The sequence below is a fragment of the Sus scrofa genome, chromosome 5, assembly GCF_000003025.6.
Source record: "Sus scrofa isolate TJ Tabasco breed Duroc chromosome 5, Sscrofa11.1, whole genome shotgun sequence".
NCBI lineage: Eukaryota > Metazoa > Chordata > Mammalia > Artiodactyla > Suidae > Sus > Sus scrofa.
In genome coordinates, this window is record NC_010447.5 from 51,247,458 (window position 1) to 51,267,496 (window position 20,039).

A 20,039-nucleotide genomic window follows, 5' to 3' on the forward strand; every position below is an offset into this window, starting at 1 on the left:
TAATTTAAAAAAAAAATCAATGAAGAGAGCAGTCCATAGGATTGAGGCCGAAATAGTTTTTTTTTTTTTAATAACCACACTATATTTACTTCTGAACTTCCTGATAACTCAGACCATGGAACTATTTAATGGGTCAAAATAATTCTTATTGTTTGGTAAGTAGAAACATACATTTTATGTAATTAGAAAAAAATTTTCCTGACACTTTTTCAAGGAGGGAGTTATAATATAGATAAAAAAGACCATGGATATATAATGGGCATTGTTAACTACAATTTTATAGAAAATTGAGTGCTGTTCTTGGTGTAGCTATTTCTTATACTGACCCTCAATAAAAGTGTGGCTTTGTAATAGAACTTGGTGAAGGCCCTTCTACCGGATGGTTAGTTTATTTAGAGACGTCTCTACTTTTACCAGGTTACTGTTCCAAAAGTTGTTTTTAAGTCCAAAAGAACTAGAACAATTTTTGCTCGTGCATTCCCCAATACAAGTGGAGAGTGAGTCTGTCCTTTTGAAAGCACGTTATTGTGCCTTTTAAGCACAGTTAAGCACAATTTCCCCAAATGGTTAGGTTTTAACTGCATTGAAGGATTTTGAGCTAACTAAGCCTTTTCTTTGATTTCTTCAGATATTGTGAGGGATTCCTTAGCAGGTAACCCATAAACACAACTCTGTCCCCTTTAACAGGCAAATTCAGAGTGGCCTTGAACATAAGGAAGTATCCATCAGTAATACTTGCACCATCTCCCTTAATACTTAATAATTAATACTTAATACTTGTACCATCTCCCTTAAATTTTTTCGTAATGTCCTACCATTACCCTGAATCATCATCAAATTGATAGGCATTTGACATCTATGCTTTTTCATTAACAGTAAACTCAAACATTTTTGTGCTTCCCCCAGTTGAATGCAGTCTTGTTAATCTCTAAGCACTGAAAAACATCATAGTAGGCTTATCTGGTCTCTAGGTTTCAGCTTTTGTTTATTCTGTATTGACAAACTTAAAAAAAAAAATCCTTCTCTTTTGAAAATTATTTCTTTATTCACTCCTTCTCTTTTGAAAATTATTTTCCTTCTCTTTTGAAAATTATTTCTTTATTCACTCCTTGTCAAATGACTCATTCCATCTGTACTTGTAATGTCCTTTATTTTCTTAATGCTTTCAGTTTTAAAAAAAATCATCTCTACTTTTGTTTCCATTTTTAAGCCTACGCTTTTACTTAACTGTTGCTGTCAACTCTCTTAATACCTCTGTACTTTTCTCTTTCGATGGGGGTCAATGATATTCACAAAACAATTCAAAATTAAGTGCAAACATAGAGACCATAGCAACAAGGTAAGGGATGATGGGTGGATGAGATGAAAATGCCTGCTTGATTGTTTTCACAATATGTTGGTGGTAAGATGAATTGACACATTTGACCTGGAGAAAAATGCTCATAGGGTGGGCATTTAAAAATAACTGCTTTATGTAATGCAAATAGCTGACTTGCTCCTAATTTGACTTGATATAGAAAAAGACTATAAAGGCTCTAGCTCCTAGGAGAAAATCAGCTAATATATCCTTTTGTTTCACTCACTCATTCCTTTCACCACACATTTAATGAGAACTAGATGACAGTCAATTAGTTGTTGACAACCTGAAGCACTGATATTCTGTGTGAGTAGAGAGACCCATATGTTTAAGACAAACAGGTGGTACAGTTTATATACTGGTTAGAAAACTGAGAATCCCTAGTTTGTCTTGTTGCACAAAATTCCATCCTGTGGAAATGGGTCATAACACAAAGCCAAAATTTTGCTCAGAAAATAGTTTTGAAAATGTCCTAATACTGGAATGATTACTCCCAGAAATATTAGAAGTGTGTGCCATAAATCGTGAAAGACAATTATGGTCTGAAAAAAATTTCAGGACAAATACTTCCGTCCTGTATCTAGTACGTAATAAAGCTGAGGTGAATCCAACAAACTTGACTCCTGGGCTCCAGCCTCTAAAATTTACCACTCCCCAGGTCATCTTGTGTTTGTTGACTGAAACATCTGTATAATTTGGAAAACCTATAATGTGGTTTCTACCACACTTGTCTCCTTCTTTTTGTTTGTTTTGCCTTCCACTAACTTCTGCTCATCCTTCACAAAGATAATCTCAGAATGAAGTGTCATTAGAACAAGAAAAGAAAAAATGTTTTGGAAGAGAGATCTTTTTATTTTTTTCAGCATAATGATAATGTATACGTCATGGAATGCTTACTTCAGTAAGTTTAGAGAGCATCCACCACCTTATATAGCTACATCATTAAAGAAATAGAAAAAAATTTTTCCTTGTGATGAGAACCCTTAGAATTTTCTCTCTTCACAACTTTCGTATGTAATGTATACCAGTGTTGATTATATTCATCTTGTTGTACATTACATTCCTAGTATTTATCTTATAACTAGAATTTTGTACATTTTTTCAACTTTCATCCAATTCTTCCTTGCCTCTGGCAACTATAAATCTGATTTTATTCTATGAGTTTGTCTGTTTGTTTGTTTTTGAGGTATAATTGAACTACAACACTATGTTAGTTCCTGTTACATAACATAGTGATATGATATTTCTGTACATTTCAAAATGATCACCATGGTAAGTCTAGTTACCATCTGTTACTATACAAAGATATTACATAATTATTGGCTATATTCCCCACAGTGTGCATTTCATACCTGTGACTTACTTATTTTATAACTGAAAGTTTGTACCTCTTAATTTTCCTCACATATTTCTCTCTTCCCTAGATCTCCTTTCTTCCCTGGCAACTACTTATTTGTTCTCTGTAACTCTATTTCTTCTTAGTTGTATTTGCTCATTTGTTTTATTTTTTATATTGCACATATAATTGAAATAATACAATATTTGTCTTTGTCCCTTAAGGTCCATCCATATTGTTGCAAAAGGCAATGTTTCATTCTTTTTTATGGCTGAGTAATATTCTATTATATATTACACACACCCCCCACATCTTCATCCACTTATCCATCAATGGGCATTGAGGTTGCTTCCATATTTTGGCTGTTGTAAATAATGTGAACAACAGGGGTGTATATAACTTTGCAATTTAGTTTTTATGTTTTCTTCAGATAAATGCCCAGGAATGGAATTGCTGAGTCATATGGCAGTTCAATTTTTAATTTTAGGGAATCTCCATGTGGTTTTCCATAGCGGCTGCACCAGTTTACATTCCTACCAGCAATGTTCCATTTTCTCCACATCCTCACCAACACTTTTGTTATTTGTTGATTTTTTGATTGTGGCCATTCTGACAGGTGCGAGGTGATATTTCATTGTGGTTTTTATTTGCATTTCATTGATGATTAGTGATGTTCAGCATCTTTTCATGTGCCTGTTGGCCATCTGTCTTTTCTGGGAAAATGTCGGTTTAGGTCCTCTGCCTAGTTTTGAATAGTTTTTTTTTTTTTTTTTTTTTTTTTTATGTTGAGTTGTATGTGTTCTTTGTGTATTCTGGCTATAACCCCTTCTTAGTTATATTTTTGCAAATATCCTCTCCCATTAAGTTGGCTGCCTTTTTGTTTCATTGATAGTTTCCTTTGCTGTGCAAAGCTTTTTGTGTGTGTGATATAGTCCTGTTTGCTTATTTTTGCTTTCGTTTCCCTTTCCTGAGGAAACATATCCAAAAATATATTGCTTAAGACTGATGTCAAATAATTTACTACATATATTTTCTTCTAGTCTTTTTTTTTTTTTTTTTGGTTTGTTTGTTTTAGGTCTTACATTTAGGCCTTTAGTCCATTTTGAGTTTATTTTTGTATATGGGGTGAGGAAGTAGTCCAGTTTGATTCTTTTTTGTGCAGCTGTCCAGTTTCCCCAACACCATTTATTAAAGTGGCTGTCTTTCCCCCATTATATATTCTTTTTTGTTTTGGCTGTGCCTGTGGCATGTGTAAGTTCCCAGGCCAGGAATAAAACCCACGCCACAGTGGCGACCCAGGCCGCTGTAGTGACAATGCTTGATCCTTAATCTGCTGCACCACAGGGAACTCCTCTATTGTGTATTTCTGCCTCCTTTGTCATAGATTGATTGACCATAAAAGTGTGAGTTTATTTCTGGGCTCTCTAGTCTGTTCCATAGATCTGTGTCTGTTTTTGTACCATACAACTTTGATTACTATAACTTCGTAGTATGGTTTGAAACCAGGGAGCATAATACCTCCAGTTTCATTCTTTTCTCAGGATGGCTTTGGCTATTCAGTCTTTTTTACTTCCGTACAAATTTTAGAACTACCTGTTCTAGTTCTGTCAGAAACACCATTGGTATTTTGATATGGATTACATCAAGTCTGTAAATTGTCTTGGGGTGTATGGTCATTTTAACAATATTAATTTTTCCAATCCATGAATTTGGTATATCTTTTCATTTTTTGGTGCTATCTTCAACTTCTTTCATCAGTGTATTATAGTTTTCTGAGTATAGGTCTTTTATCTCCTTAGTTTGATTTATTCCCAGGTATTTTTTTCTTTTGCATGTGATTGTAAATGGAATATTTTTCTTAATTTCTCCGATAATTCATTCTTAGTATATACAAACATAACATTTCTGCGTATTAATTTTGAATCTTGCAACTTTGCCAAATTCATTGTTGAATTCTATTAGATTTTTGATAATGTCTTTAGGATTTTCTATGTATGGTATCTTGTCATCTACAAATGGTGGCAGTTTTACTTCTTTTTCAATTTGGGTTCCTTTTATTTTTATTTCTTTTCTTTTCTGTGGCTAATATTTCCAATACTATGTTGAATAAAGATGGAAATGGAAAGAAAGGGCATCCTTGTCTTGTTTGTTCCTGATCTTAGAGGAAATGATTTCAGCTTTTCACCATTGAGTATGATGTTACCTATGGGTTTGTCTCATACGGCCTTTGTCACACTGAGATTTTTTTTTCTTCATAACCACTTTGTGGAGAGGTTTTTTTTTTTTTTTTTTTTTTTTTTTAATCATTAATGGATATTGAATTTTGTCAAAAGCTTTTTCTGTATTTATTGAGATAATCATCTGATTTTTATTCTTCAATTTATTAATGTGGTTTTCACATTGATTGACTTGTAGATATTGAACATCCTTGCATCCCTGGGATAAACCCCACCTGATCATGGTGTATGAGCCTTTTAATGTATTGCTGGATTTGGCTTATTAATATTTCATTGAGAATTTTTGCATCTATATTCATCAGTGATATTGGTCTGTAATTTCTTTTTTGTGTGTGTGATATCTTTGTTTGCTTTTGGTATTGAGGTGATACTGGCCTCATAGAATGAGTTCAAATGTGTTCCTTCTTCTATAATTTTTTGCGATAATTTGAGAAGAATAGATGTTAATAGGTATTCTTCTCTAAATGTGGGTAGAATTCACCCATTAAGTCATCTGGCCCTAGACTTTTGTTTGTTGGGTATTTTTAAATTACTGATTCATTTTCATATTGGTAATTGGTCTGTTCATATTTTCTATTTCTCGCAGATTTAGTCTTGGGAGATTATACTAACTTTGGGTTTTGTTTGTTCTTCTTTGTCTACTTCTCTTACATGTAAGATTAGGTTGTTTAAAAGCCACATGTACACAATCCTACATGATTTTCTCCCCCAAGGCCCCCATCCCATGCTCTCTTTACTCAGTTTCACTGGTTTCCTTCATGTTTTTTTAACATACCAGCGATGTTTCTGCCTTAGGGCTTTTGCACTTGTTTGTTCTACCTGAATGCTCTTCTCCTAGTATCCTAGATATTTATATACTTCATCACATCCTTCTCAGTAAACTCAAATGTCACCTAATCACTGAGAACTTACTTAGCCACCTGTTGGAAATTCACCCCCAACCCTTACTCACATACTTTATCTTGTTTGCTTAGTATCTCCAGTAGAATTTGAGGGCAAGATATTCCCTGCTCTCCTCCTCCCTGGCCCCCACCCCATTTTATCCCTGGTGCCTGGAACAGCACTGGGCACAGAGAAAATTTTCAATAAATATTTGTCAAATGAATTGAATAATGAGTGCTGTTCAAAGGAGGCTAGTCAGTTTCAGTTACAAAAAAACAAAACAAAACAAAACAAAACGGCAATTCTCAAAGGATAACATTAGAGTCTTTCTAGCTATATAGACAAGCAAGCATAAGTAGGAAGATTGCAGGTAAGCACTCGTTGAAATTCTTCCTGGAAAAATTTATGTTCTTTCAATTCAATAATCATGTGTACTTGTTAAGTACATTATAAAGTAAATATGTGTTAGGGAAATAACAGATCATCTTTGAAATATCTGTTTTTCAAAATTTCTCCTTTAAGTCTGCTCTGTCTGTTGTAGAGAAATGCAAATTACGCATGGCACAAATCGACCTTTCTTTGGAATACTTTTTCCTTATTATGCCATCATTCCAAATGTGAAGAATAAAATGCTGCTAAATAAAAGATTACTTGCTGTCTTAAGTAGTACACAAGGGTTGTTTTTTCTGTTTTTGTAGTCCTGGCAAATTATCCAGAAGATTAATCTTTGAGAAGCCTTTTGTTATATCTGTAGAAAACATTATTTTAAGCAATACTCTCATGAAAGTAATTCTCCATGCATCATTCAAGAGAATCTTATAGAAAAATAAGATAAATATGAATCTCTACCCTACATTGAGTGTGAATTTTGGATCTCTTAGGTCAGTGATGTACACCTTCGAGGGGTCCATGTTATAGACAGAAGGTATGGCCTTTACCACAGAGATGGTATTGTCACCACTTGCTCCTCCCTCTGCTATGGGCAGGGCACCTCCTCACTTCAGAGCAACTTCTGCCAGTCCTTTTTCCAGATCCTGGGCACTAAGTCCACAGTGACTTCTGATTTCTACACTTGCTTCAAAATGGGGCAATTTAAGACAAAGATTTCTTTCATTAGGGGAAAAACAACTTCGTCCTGGTCCAAATCTCTGTGAAATCTGACATTTATTTATTAAGAATAAGAAATTTATCTGTAGGCCACTAGATTCTTCACTGAAAGAATAATCATCTTTTACTGGATGCCGCTGTTTCTCTTCTATTCTTAATGGAGTGAATATATAATTTTTCATCCAAATAGGGACATGTTTGGGATTGCAAAGGAGGTAACTATTAATAATTATACGTGGAAAACAATCGTAACCTAGGATTATGTGAGGCAAGTAAGATCATATAGTCCCTGATTATTAAGGAAAATGAAATGATAACTTAATTGAAACCATGTAATGTGCTAAGTGCTTTATTTATATTATCCCACTTTCAAAGCCATCGCTGATGTGGAATGTGGGCACATTTTTAGCAATGAATTTGCTCTGTGACATTAACCCAAGGAGTTAACTTAGGATTAGAATTTTAGGAACTCGATTCAGGACAGTTTACAATAAGAACTATTGATTGAACTGTCTGGAGGAAATGCAGTAGATACAGGTTTTGGCCAAAAGCCAAATGTTAAAATCAATACTTGACTGAAGTCCGATATCACAAGAATAGAAAGAACTTTTTAAGGCAAGATTAAATCTTAAAACTTATCAAATATTTTAGAAGTCAAGTTTTCAAAGTTTGACACTCTGGCGAAGGAGACAGAATTTATTAGCACCGTCAGCTGATGGACAGTTTCTATGGTCCCTGTGTGGCAGACCTGCAATCCGAAAGAGATGCTCACTTTATTCAGAATAATGTTCAGTGCACAGTATGAGAAACATGCAATTCATCACTCAGTGAATCTCAGAAATCCTGGATCTGCAGCTATTTAAAATATTTCCCAGTCTATAGCAATTATTTTGACAAGGTTTTGTTTTGTTTTTTTTTTTTTTTGGTCTCCATAGACTAAAACTATAAGGAATTGACTTCAATTTGAATTTTGATTAGCGAGAATGAAGTGTGCACTGAGGTTATCTTGTTTCTCTAACATTTTCTTCTTTTCCCACTTGTAATTTATTCATTCAGTCGATCAACATTTGTCAAGCACCTGTTCAATGTATCAGCCATAGTTTCAGGAGACGGGGATACAGCATGAACAGAGGACAAAAATCTCTCTCCTTGTGGAGTTTATTTCTGGGGCTTGGGGAGACAGACGATAAGCAAAACTATAAATAAAACATATAGCATACAAATAGTCTTAAGTACTATAGAGAAGAATAGAGCAGTTAAGAAGGATGCAAGGAATTCTTTGTTATGACATGGTCATGATGATTTCTTATGATGTTGATGATGTTGTTTATAGAGTTTTTCTTTCTCATGGAATTAAAAATTTTTATTTTATTTAAAAATTTTTTCAGCTGCAGCTGTGGCATGTGGAAATTCTTGGGCCAGGGATCGAACCCATGCCACAGCAGCAACCAGAGCTACAACAGTGACAATGCTGGATCCTTATCCCACTGAGCCACCGGGGAACTCCTCTCACGGAATTTGTTAAGATATGAACAGTTCCTAGCTATAATTTTTTCCTATGAACGACTCATCTATATGGAATTAAATAACTAAAAATTAAATGTGGTTCTTAAAGGTTATTTTGTTTAATATTTTGATTGCTAACACATCAAACAGTTCTACAAAGATTTAAGTTTTCATGTAATCTCAACTCTTATTTTGCCTTATATTATTATTTAAAATTTTATAAGTATTTATTGGCAGAAATGATTTTTTCTAAGGTTATCTCTCAAGCACACTCTTAATATTTCCTTTAGCCAACAATTTATTCTCCTCTGTCATCAATAATTCTTTATAATTGTGTGCATAAAGTTAACAGCTTTCACAATAAATTTATTATTGCAGCATTTTCCTTTTGCAGTATTAATGATACATGTATACTTCAACTGACAAAATTTCGACATGAAAAGCACATAAAGAGATTTGTACTCCGTTTACTTCTAGGTTGCTTGTCAGAATTTTAAACTGCATATTCAGTTATAAACAGCAAACATTAATGACATTTCCTGTTTGAGTTGCTTCCATCAACACCCTGTTTACACATGATGGTGATGAGCGTGTTCACACAAGCATATGTCATATGCCCATTCGGGGAGGCTGGAAATGGCTTTGAATTGGATGTTTAGCTGAGTCTAAAGCTGAAGTGTAATGATAGAATTTGGCCAAATACTGAGACCGAAGTAGAATTCTCCTTCACCTCTACTTTCCCAAATTCAGTCATTCCTCAGAAGGGGCACAGTCGTGTCAGGCATTGGGGTGGTAGCCTCCCAACCTCGCTCCTGTCTGATGGCCAAAGGGATGAACATGGCATCCGCGAGAGTCTCAGCAACGGTCACACTGATACTGGCCACTATCAATTGAGTGGTTGGGTTTTCACCCTTATTTGTCTATTTAGTTCCCCCCAGAACCTCAGTCTTGCTGGCATAATAAGCCAGTGGGGTCTTCTTGGCTTGGCTGTTATATGCATGGCTTTCACTGTGGGGTGAGAGGGAGGGAGGTGAGAACCTGAGCGTGTTTTTAGCAAGTGGCTCCCAGGCTTCCTAAGTACTTAAGTTCATGATGCAACTGCAGTATCACTTGATATGAATTCGAATCATAAAAAGCATCTACATTTTAACTCCAATACTCAACTCACACTCAACTGAAACTTAATCATCTGCAGATTTAAACTAGAATTTTAAAATGGATTTACTTTTGCTTTTTTACCCCCCTGATTTTATTGTCTTGCCGCAAAGGAGAAGCAAATAATCAGCAACATCAGAGTGAAGCACAAGAAAGGGGGTGGGAACCAAATTTGTTAAAATTCTAAAAGCTGATGTATACCTTCTCAGTAGGACCAACTGCAGGTTGGGTGGAGGTGAAATTTGATTTTATATCCCCAAACTCTAGCAAAGAGACAGGGAAGAACTCAGTAAAAATCATGACTACTCTTTCTAGCGTGACCACTGCTCTTACTGCTGGGAGTGCTATTTTCAGTAGTGCTTTTTGTTGCTGCTGCTACAGCTGTACAGCTGAGGAGTGAGTGGCGGTCCTTCTCAGGCGTGGGGAGTGAACATACTTCTGTATTGTGGTCCCTCTTTGGCCACCCTCCAGACATGGATGTGGCAGAAGGAAGATGGGAAGGCCCTTTGGTTGGAGAGAAGCATTCAAAAGTTTATGATAAGAAAAGCACTCCCATATTGCAAATGGAACTATGAGTATTATGAATTTGCTGTTAACTCTTGGATTTTTAAAAGGATTGGTACACATTAGACACTTTCTGCTTCTGTCAAGTATTTAGTTTTTCTTGCTAAAGGTATGACTGCTTCTGAGCATGATGGTGCTGTAGGAAAAGATGTGAATTTGAGTCCATCTAACACACATTTAGTTAATAATTAAGCAATTTATAAACCTCTTGAACTTGAGCGTCTCTTGGCCTGAGTTTGATTTTCATTGTAAGTTTAGGATAGTATAATCAGTCTAGCTTCTTGTTTTTTTTTAGAATTAAAAGAGGAAGCCAGTGTAAAGGTGATATGTAAGCTGCTAGGTATTATATTATTATATGACTATTATAAATTTTTCTTCTGAATTTCCCGTAGCACTTTGTGCTGGATGGAAAGTTTAGCTTGGTTCAGAGCTGAGAGCTATGGTCTGGCTGGAAGTAAAAATATCTGGGAGCAAAATCATGCCCCCATCACTTTGCTAATTATGTGATCCAAGTTAAATTACTGAAATAGTGATATACGGATTGGTTGGCCAATGGGGCCTTGCTGGATAACACAGAGATCTCTACCTGATATTCTGTGATGGTCTATATGGGAAAGAATCTGAAAAAGAATGAGTGTGTGTACATGAATAACCGAATCACTTTGTTGTACAGCAGAAATTATCACAATATTGCAAGTCAACTAGACTTCAATAAAACTTTAAAAAATGAAAAAAAAATTACTTAAAAAGAATCCTAATGCTCTCTAGCTCCAAGGTTACTTACTCGCTGTGAGAATTAAGTGGGAAAAGATCTAGGAAGACACCTGGTGTGTTGCAGGTGCTTGGCAGGTGTTTAGAAAGCCTTTCTTCAGAGAAGAGAAAGGTGGGGGTGAATCAAAATAGTCCTAAGCAGGCAGCATGCAGAGAGGAAAAAGCAGGTCCTGTCACAGCCCCAGGGCCGTTTCCTCAGAGGTGAATTGCGAGAAATAATGATTATTCCCTTGACTATCTCTTAGGGTTACTGTAAGGACTAAAGTGGTCAGATAGCACCAGAAAAGGAATTGGGGCTCAAATATGTATTCACCCCACAAAATTTAGAGTCATGTTTAGGATAATTCTCCTCATTCATGAGGGTCTGAAGCCACATCTAGTTCTGTTTGATGCTGACTGACTCTTTCTAGTGCTTAGGATGGTGTTTTCACAAAAGTGTAGGTAATTCACAATGAAACTTTCCTGCCTCAGTTTAGGCTGCCTTTGGGGTAATGAAACAGAATTACAGAAAATGGAGGAGGTAAGGAAAGAAGTACAGCTGGGGAGGAGGGGAGCAATGGCGTAGAAGCAGAAGTGACCCATACCCTAGAAACCTGGGAAGAGAAAGATCTTTATCCCAAGCCCCTCCCCCGCTTCTCCATTGAAACCTTTGTAAAGTGGAAGCCAACCTAAAAACTCCAGAGAAAGTGCCAAGTATTGGGAAGAGCCCCAGACGCTGACTCACTTTATTCATCTCTGTGTTGAGGTTGAACTTGTACTATATGCTCCTTCTGCATGTTCCCCGTGAACTCTCAAGAATGCTCTCTGAGGTTCTTCCTGAAGCCCAGTAGCGTTCCCAGATTATGGAGTCAGTAAGTGGCAGAGCCAGGATTTGAACCCAAGTATGGTTGCCCCCAAATCCTCACCCTCAGGTTCTACATCCAAGAATTCAACCAATGGTAGATGGAAAGTGTTTAGAAAAGTTAAAAATTCTAGAAAGTTCCAAGAAGCAAACCTTGAACTCGCAGCACACTGGTGACTATTTACATGGCATTTGCATTGTATTTATAAAATTTACATTATACTTATATTGCATTAGATATGTTAGTCTCTAGAGATGATTTAAGGAACGTGGGAGGAAGTGTGTAGGTTATTTGCAAACACTGTGTCATTTTATACAAGGGACTTGAGCATCCCTGGGGTTTGGTATCTGGGGAGGGGGCCCCAGAGACTGAGGATTGACTGGTTTCCAGTATCCCTTCCCCTTTCAACTCTAAGCTTGGGTACCACTGATAGCTAAAGATGTCAGAGCAAGCAGGTCTGTTTGGGGGCACCATTCAGAAGTGGTTTTTGTCACTGGGATGTGTTTTATTGGTCCTTCTAGAAGTGGGACTGCGGAATAAGCTCTTCTATTCCTGAAAGCTCAGGGAAGAAATGGAGTTGGTTTCTAACGGGCTCTGAATCCAAGGAGAAAGTTATGATTCACCTATAGAATAGTAACAGGGCCTTCATGTAAAAGGCAAGCAGAGGAGCAGCTGCTAGCCAGCTCAGGATGGGAAGGAGACCACAGAGATGCTGCTGTTTCAGACACTAAGGGAGTAAGGACCTTCACCACGCCATGGTGCGCAGCTGTGTCCCACAGTACTAAGAGGTAGACAAACTGGGAACTGAAAAGGTCTCAAGATTTACCAGTTGGAAGGCAGGTTGCTTCACCAGTGCCTGAAATCACATCTCTTATCTCATTCCATTTCTGTCAAAAAGGATTTTGCCAGGGTGGTTCTTTGATCATGTCCTTAGTTTTGGGGAAGGACCCTATTTTTCGCTGCTCTGTGTATTCTAAACTCCATACTGGTCATGTAAATTCCCTGGTCCCTGAGCTCAACCACCTGATTGTCAGATCACCATGAAGATGCAGTTCTGCTGCAGCCTAAGAGTTCAACTGTCTCCAGAGTTAGGTGTCCAAGACTTTTCTGTAGCTGGATGTTTAAATCAATCAGTCTGCAAGTACAATGAATTATTTTTAGACATATTTCAGCTGCGTGTGAGAGCTGATGTTTTTCCTTCTTTTAAAAAATAAGTTACAGGTGTACAGCATTATCTGTGTACACTACAAATTGGCCAGCACCACAAGTCTTATTACTCTCTATTACCATACAGTTGAGCCCCTGCACCCATTTCACCCATCCCCCCTCACCTCCTTCCCTTCTGGTAACCTCTAATCTGATCTCTGAACCTATGAGTTTGTTTTGGTTTTTTGTTGTTTTGTTTTGTTTTATATTCTCCATATAAGTGAAACCAGACAGTCTCTCACTATCTGATTTATTTCACTTAGCAAAATACCTTCAAGGTTCATCCAGGTTGTCGTAAATGGCAGGATTTCATTCTTTTTGATGGTGGAGTAAAATATCATTGTGTATACGTACCGTATCTTCTTTATCATTCATCCATTGATGGACACAGGTTAGTTTTATATCTTGGGAGTTCCCGTCGTGGCGCAGTGGTTAACGAATCCGACTAGGAACCATGAGGTTGCGGGTTCGGTCCCTGCCCTTGCTCAGTGGGTTAACGATCCAGCGTTGCCGTGAGCTGTGGTGTAGGTTGCAGACACGGTTCGGATCGCGCATTGCTGTGGCTCTGGCGTAGGCCAGTGGCTACAGCTCCGATTTGACCCCTAGCCTGGGAACCTCCATATGCCACGGGAGCGGCCCAAAGAAATAGCCAAAAAAAAAAAGACAAAAAAATAAAGTAAAATAAATTTTTATATCTTGGCTGTTGTACATATAGTTGACCTTTGAACAAAGTGGGTTTGTACTGCACAGGTTTAATTATACATGGATTTTTTCAATAAATACATGTAGGACCACACAAACTGAGGTGATTGAATCCACTGATGCAGAACCACAGATATAGAAGGTTGACTATGGGACTTGAGCATCCGTGGATTTTGGTCCCCAGGCAGGTGCTGGAACCAATTCCCTGCAGACACCAAGGGACAACTGTAATGCTGCAGTGAACACAGGGATGCATATATCTTTTCAAATTAGAGTTTTTGTGTTCTTCTGATAAATACCCAGAAGTGGAATAGTTGGGTCACATGATAGCTGTATTCTTAATTTTTTTGAGGACTCTCCATACAGTTTTCCCTAGTGGCTGCAGCAATGGGATGCTACCAGCTGCAGCTACCAGCTGATGTATTTTTTCTTAAAATTTAAAAAAATTATGGAATATTCCAATCATGCCTCCCGATGACTGGGAGAGTAAATTAACAGTAGTCTAATCACTGTGGATTAGTAAATTAACAGTAGTCTAATCACTCAGATGCTTTTGTGAGCTGGTGCTGAGGCACAGCTGCACATCACTGTGGGCAGGACAAGTGAATGAGTCTGTAGCTCACTTAACCTGCTGTTCTTCTCTCTATTTTCTCTCCTAGGAAACAGATGGAAGACTGCTGCGACCCCGCCCATCTCTTTGCTATGACTAAAATGAATTCCCCCATGGGGAAGAGCATGTGGTACGATGGGGAGTTTTTATACTCATTCACCATTGACAATTCAACTTATTCCCTCTTTCCCCAGGTTAGTATAGAGTTTGCTGCCTTTCAATACAATTTTGTATATGTCTTGATATCATCGGAAAAGGATAATTGAGTCTGCCTAACTAATCAGATCTACTTTTTATCTTCTTTCTTCTCTTCTTAATTATCAATGTCTTCCCTTTTTAGCTGTCATTTGTCTATGTGTGTGTGTGGAGAAATCACATAATGTTTTGATACAGGGGCAAAAGTGGGACATTATAGAGTAAGAGCAGCCTTCTTAGCCCTTCTGCTTTGAGTCATATGAGACTGAAAGAAGCAAGCAGAGAGAAGGAAGCAAGGACAGGGAATTGTGGAATTCTGATGTTTTGAAGTTGGCAGTGGAATGACCTTGAAGATTTGCAATACTGGAATGTTTTCTCAAGGCTGATGTTGCTCTTAGGGAGTGGGGACCATATGGTCAGAAGTCATTTCATAGAGCTCATGAATCTTAACCCTGTTGTTAAACCACTGCTATGAAGTACAAGAGTGGCGGATATGGAGAGAAAGTATTGGACCACTTTTAAAGTGGTCTAAATCAAGCTTTGCTTCCTTACTGTTTTTCTTTGTGGTTTCCTGAGCATTGGAATCAAATGTTTTTACTAAAATATATCTATGTAGCAAGCGGGGGTGGAGAATCTTTATTTCTAGGGAGCCCCAGTTGGGGAGGAGGGTGGATTTTAGGTGAAATTGCCACTAGGGAGAAAAAGAAAAATGAATCTCGGCCTCCTCGTCTTCAAGCCACTCTTGGTTGGGTCAGATGATTGTGCAAAAAGAGAATTCCCAGTCAGAGCTGGCAAACAGGACAGGACCTTTCATATCTCTATATTAATAGCAAAGATACCTCGGAGAAGGGATCCTATAAGTATGAGGCACAGGTACTACCAGATCCAAAGTCACACCCTCTAGGACATAGCCCCTATTTTCTAGTTCATTCTTTGGTGTTTTAATCAAATTTCATGGTTTTAGTGTATAACAATAAGGTTGAACATTTTTATTTTAAAATGGGAAATAGAAGGTTTAATTTCTGGCCAGCATCCTTTTTCTCTCTCCTTCATTTGCCCTTGGGAGGCTTCCTTGTGTTGAAGGGAATGACTAAGAGTCAGAAAATGTAGGAGTGAAATTTCGTCTCCATCTCTTACTACCTCAGTGCCTTGCTAAGTCACCCAGCTCTTCTGAGACTCAGCTTTCTCATCCATACCCTGGAGAGAGCAGTACATGTGCAACCACCTCACAGAGCTGGGGATCACTTTATATAATAAAAGTCCAGGTACTATGTAAACTACCAAAAATTTTCTAAGTGTTAGGTATTAATGTTGTCTCGGTTCATATATTGCGTCTTCAGGCTGAGGAGTGAAGCATATAATTGGATGTTTCATATTGGGCATTAGGCACTTAAGAAATCTTTAGGAAAATGAAGAAATGGGAATCAAGAGATGGCTCCTGAAATTACTAACTCTGAGACCCCACTACCCGAACTGTGGTTCAGGAATTGGCGGGCCCAGCTGCCACTGCCATTAGCGTGACCACAACTGCCTCCAACAGAAAAAGAAACAGGGCCAGCAGGATTGGTTTCAACTCAGGTCCTCTTCCCAAATCTCCCTCAAGAGCCTCTAATGAGTAAGATGAATTTGCATCCAGAACACTAGTTGCAAAGAAGTCCAGGAGGGGCAGCATTTAAAAGCAATCAAGCTTTAGCAGGAAGCTCCAAACAGGGTGGAATTAAGGTTGAGTAAGCCAATTCACAGTGCCTTCTCTGTACAAAACTGTATCAACTCGCTATGAAATGAAGAAGAGATAAGGAAGCAATCTCCTTGAACAGCTCATCAAAAAGAAAAATTTTTAAAGAAATCCAAAATAGGATTTTTATAGATGAGGGCTCTTAGTCATACTAACTGACTTTTAACTTTGTGCTAGAAAATAGATTTGAAGAAGAGAGATCATGAAAGAAATACAAACTAACCTCCCATCTTATCTGTAAGTTGCAGCAGTAAGATAGCAGGAAACAGTTTCTTTTTAAAGTGTATGTGCATGAACCCTGGTTCTTTGTGCCAGCTGCAAGACCAAGAAACCAGCCCTAAATAATAACGGACAAATGCTTTTTTTCTTAGAAAGCAAAAGTGACTGCATCATTGTGTGTGTGCATAGTATTACAAAAGCCTGAACCAGTTTGATGAGTAGACTTAAAAAAACTGCATGTGGCAGTTCCTGGTGGTTTAGCAGGGTAAGGATACAGCCTTGGCACTGCTGTGGCTGAGGTCACTGCTGTGGCATGGGTCTGATCCCTGACGTGGAAACTTCCACATGCCACAGGCACAGCCAAAAAAAAAAAAAAAAAAAAAAGTTATGTGTGTATTTTTCTGCTGAGATTCTGAAATGATTAATTTCTAGAAACCCTGGAAAATCATTTTGCATCAACACAAACGTGTATATCCCAGTGCCCCTCTCATTTATTTGTGAAATAGTTCTGGTTTGGTATCAGGAAGTGAAATTGTCGGTTAATTGTTATGCTTCATTCACGTTCCCCTTGTGAAGAAAGTTCTGTGTGCTGATTAGGCAGAAATGCAGGTGGGTGTGTTGGGCTCCATGTTGTCAGTTGAGCAAAGCATCCTTCCCTTCCCTGCATTCAGCAAAATCATGCCAGATCACTCCTCCTCTAACTCAGGTGTATAATTTTATATTACACCTTTAATTATGGATTTTAATATATTTAATTACATATCACACTTCTCCCCTAAATGCTTGGTATTTGTCAGCTGCCATTACTGTGATGACTTCTTTGCCTATTTTTAGCCACTGCTTTTGTTGTTATTGTTGCCAAGATACAATCCAAGATTTTCTCTGTCATGTAGAAAGTTACCAGGTCTTGAATCAGGGCTGGAGGGTCCAGGAAGGGCACTACTGAGAGGCTGTGTACTTTGAGATGCCACAAGGAATCTCTGTAGTATTTGGACCTCTTATGACTTCCTGTAGCTCAATTGACAGATTAGTTCACTTCTGCCTTACATGTGGTTATTTGCATAACCCATAACAACATAACACAGCTTTCTACAAGTCTTTATCCACTGATCTCAATGCCATCTTGTGAGCTTTTGAGGAACTCATTTCTGTGCTTTGTGCGGTGCTTCCCACTTAATAGAGAAGTTCATCTCCAGATGCTCATGTTTGCCGAGGCCTCACTGTTCTGTGTCCGACCTGGGCTGGACCACTGCCATGCCCTGGCTTGAACTATAGGAAACCAAGTAGGACAGTTTGATGCAGCTGTTTCCAACTGGCTCAATAATGTATTTTGGTGAAATATTTGTTGACTATTATTAGGCATGAAAGACTGAATTTTAATCCTTATGTAGGTTTTTTGGACTATGAAGTGTGTGTGTGTGTGTGTGTGTGTGTGTTCAGAAGGGACAGTGTGATGGTAGATGTTCCCACTTTAGAATACTTGAGAATGTCTCCATGCCCTGTGGTGGGATCAGCTCCTTCCTGCTCTGCCTTCCTTTTTAAGCCTGTATGGTCCCACATTTGAAGATAATACCAAATAAATCCTATTTGGCCTAAGACATATTTTTGCCCAGAAAGAGTGTAAATTTCTCTTGAATGAGTGAGGGAGTAGCAGGAATGTTAGAAACCACAACTGTGCTGATATAATCTGGGAAATATTTCCTTTGGTGTAATAAAAAACATGGTTGGCCCACCATTCTCTTACATGGTGCTGGATAGTCACATGATATACAACACAAACCAGACAAGTTCTTTTTCCTCAAAATAGCCACCCAAGGCCATATGTAAAGAATCACAAAACATCGTTAATACACCTCAGACACTCATTTCCAGCTCCTCTGGTTGCCATAAGCTCCCTGACATGTTCATGGATCTCAGAGAAGTCATGTAATTGTTTTCAGCCTGAGTTTTATAATTTTTAGTTCAGGACTAGTAATGCCTGGTGTTCATATTTCAGTGTCATTATAAGAAACAAAGTTAAAATGAGATGATGGATGTAAAAGAGCTTTGTAACGAATTCACTATGCAAGCATATAATAAAGTTGTTTTTTTAATTTGCCTAAGCATTAATGCATTTAAGCATTTCTTAGGCATCCTGGTAATACAAGGAACCAGTGTGTGAGGAGAAACACTAGAAAAGGGATCAAATCAATTTTTTAGACTGGGGAGTGGTGAGAAGAGAGAAATCCATTGAGTCTGGGACTTAGGGAAATATAAAGTAGTAATGGAGAATGCCTCCAACTGTGCCAGCTGTACATTTGTGTCGTTAAAGTTGGATAATAATTATGATCAGCTTCAAGTGCAATGTGAGGTAATTTTTTTTTCTTTTTTTATGGCCACACCTGCGGCATATGGAAGTTCCCAGGCTAGGGGTCAAATCAGAGCTGCAGCTGTTGGCCTACACCACAGCCACAGCAACATGGGATCCGAGCCACTTCTGTGACCTACACCAAAGTTCATGGCAATGCAGGGTCCTTAACCCACTGATTGGAGCCAGGGGTCGAAACTGCATCCTCATGGACACTAGTTGGGTTCGTTACTGCCGAGCCACAACAGGAACTCCATAAATTCTTAATTTCTAGTGAATTAGGTTTGTGTATCTGAACAATGGATTGACAGCCACTCTTCCTCACCTTGTCCTGTAACCAAGAGAATGAGAAGCGTGGGTCATCACAGGGCTTCCAAATATGTTTCCAAAGGAAAGCATGTGATTAGAAGTGAGTGGCCTCACAGAGTAGTTGAAGGTAAACTGGAAGACGCGTTTGTCATTTAAACTTAGAGGTAATTACAAATCAAGTCCTTTCTCTAATGAAGATTCACAGGTTGTCTGTAGCCGAGAACAAAATGAGAATGAGATGTAAGGACTGATTTATTTCACCACGGTGTGCACCTTTCTAAAATATTTGACAGTGTGTAAAATTTAGGACAAAGATTATGGTCCAGACTTGTAGTTTTCCTGGAAACAATTGAAAAGGATGCATGACACCAATTACAGCTGAGTCACATCTCATCCCACAGGTCTGATAGGAGGGATAACTTTTTTCAGGAGGTGTTAACATTAATGTTGATTGACGTGACTGGGGGTTTTCCTACACAAAAAGCTGGTATGTCTTTCTTTTTCTTCAGTTGGATTCCTCATTTTGGTCCTTCTTTCTTTCTGGCAAATGTCTATCCTATTTTGATTTACCTCTGAATGTTTGTTTTCATACTAGGAGGTCTCTGTTTCTGCTCTTGATAGATATGTTCATTTTCACTTCTTAATTCTTTTAGAGATCTCTTAACTTCATAAAGATACATTTAACTTAGAGAGAGAGATCTTATCAACACTAAATTTTCTTGGCTTAATTAATTTGGTCAGAGCATACAAAGATACAAATGAGTACAGAGAACGTTTTCTTAATGTTTGTATCTGTTCAAATCAACTTACCTCTCTTTCTTTTGTGAACTGGCCTGTAATCGTTATTATTATTATTATTATTATTATTGTCTTTTTGTCTTTTTCTAGGCCCGCACCTGCAGCATACGGAGGTTCCCAGGCTAGGCGTTGAATCGGAGCTAAGCTACCAGCCTATACCA

General features: G+C 38.0%; 1 protein-coding gene across 3 annotated transcripts in view; it reads left to right on the forward strand.

The window, feature by feature from the left end:
- ST8SIA1 (ST8 alpha-N-acetyl-neuraminide alpha-2,8-sialyltransferase 1) overlaps window positions 1–20,039 on the forward strand; it is a 152,915-nt gene that overhangs the window by 36,146 nt on the left and 96,730 nt on the right. For all 3 annotated transcript variants that reach the window (XM_021092233.1, XM_021092234.1, XM_021092235.1), the window contains one exon: window positions 14,325–14,469. In XM_021092233.1, the coding sequence (XP_020947892.1) occupies window positions 14,325–14,469 (145 nt within the window). The remainder of the gene's footprint in view (window positions 1–14,324; window positions 14,470–20,039) is intronic.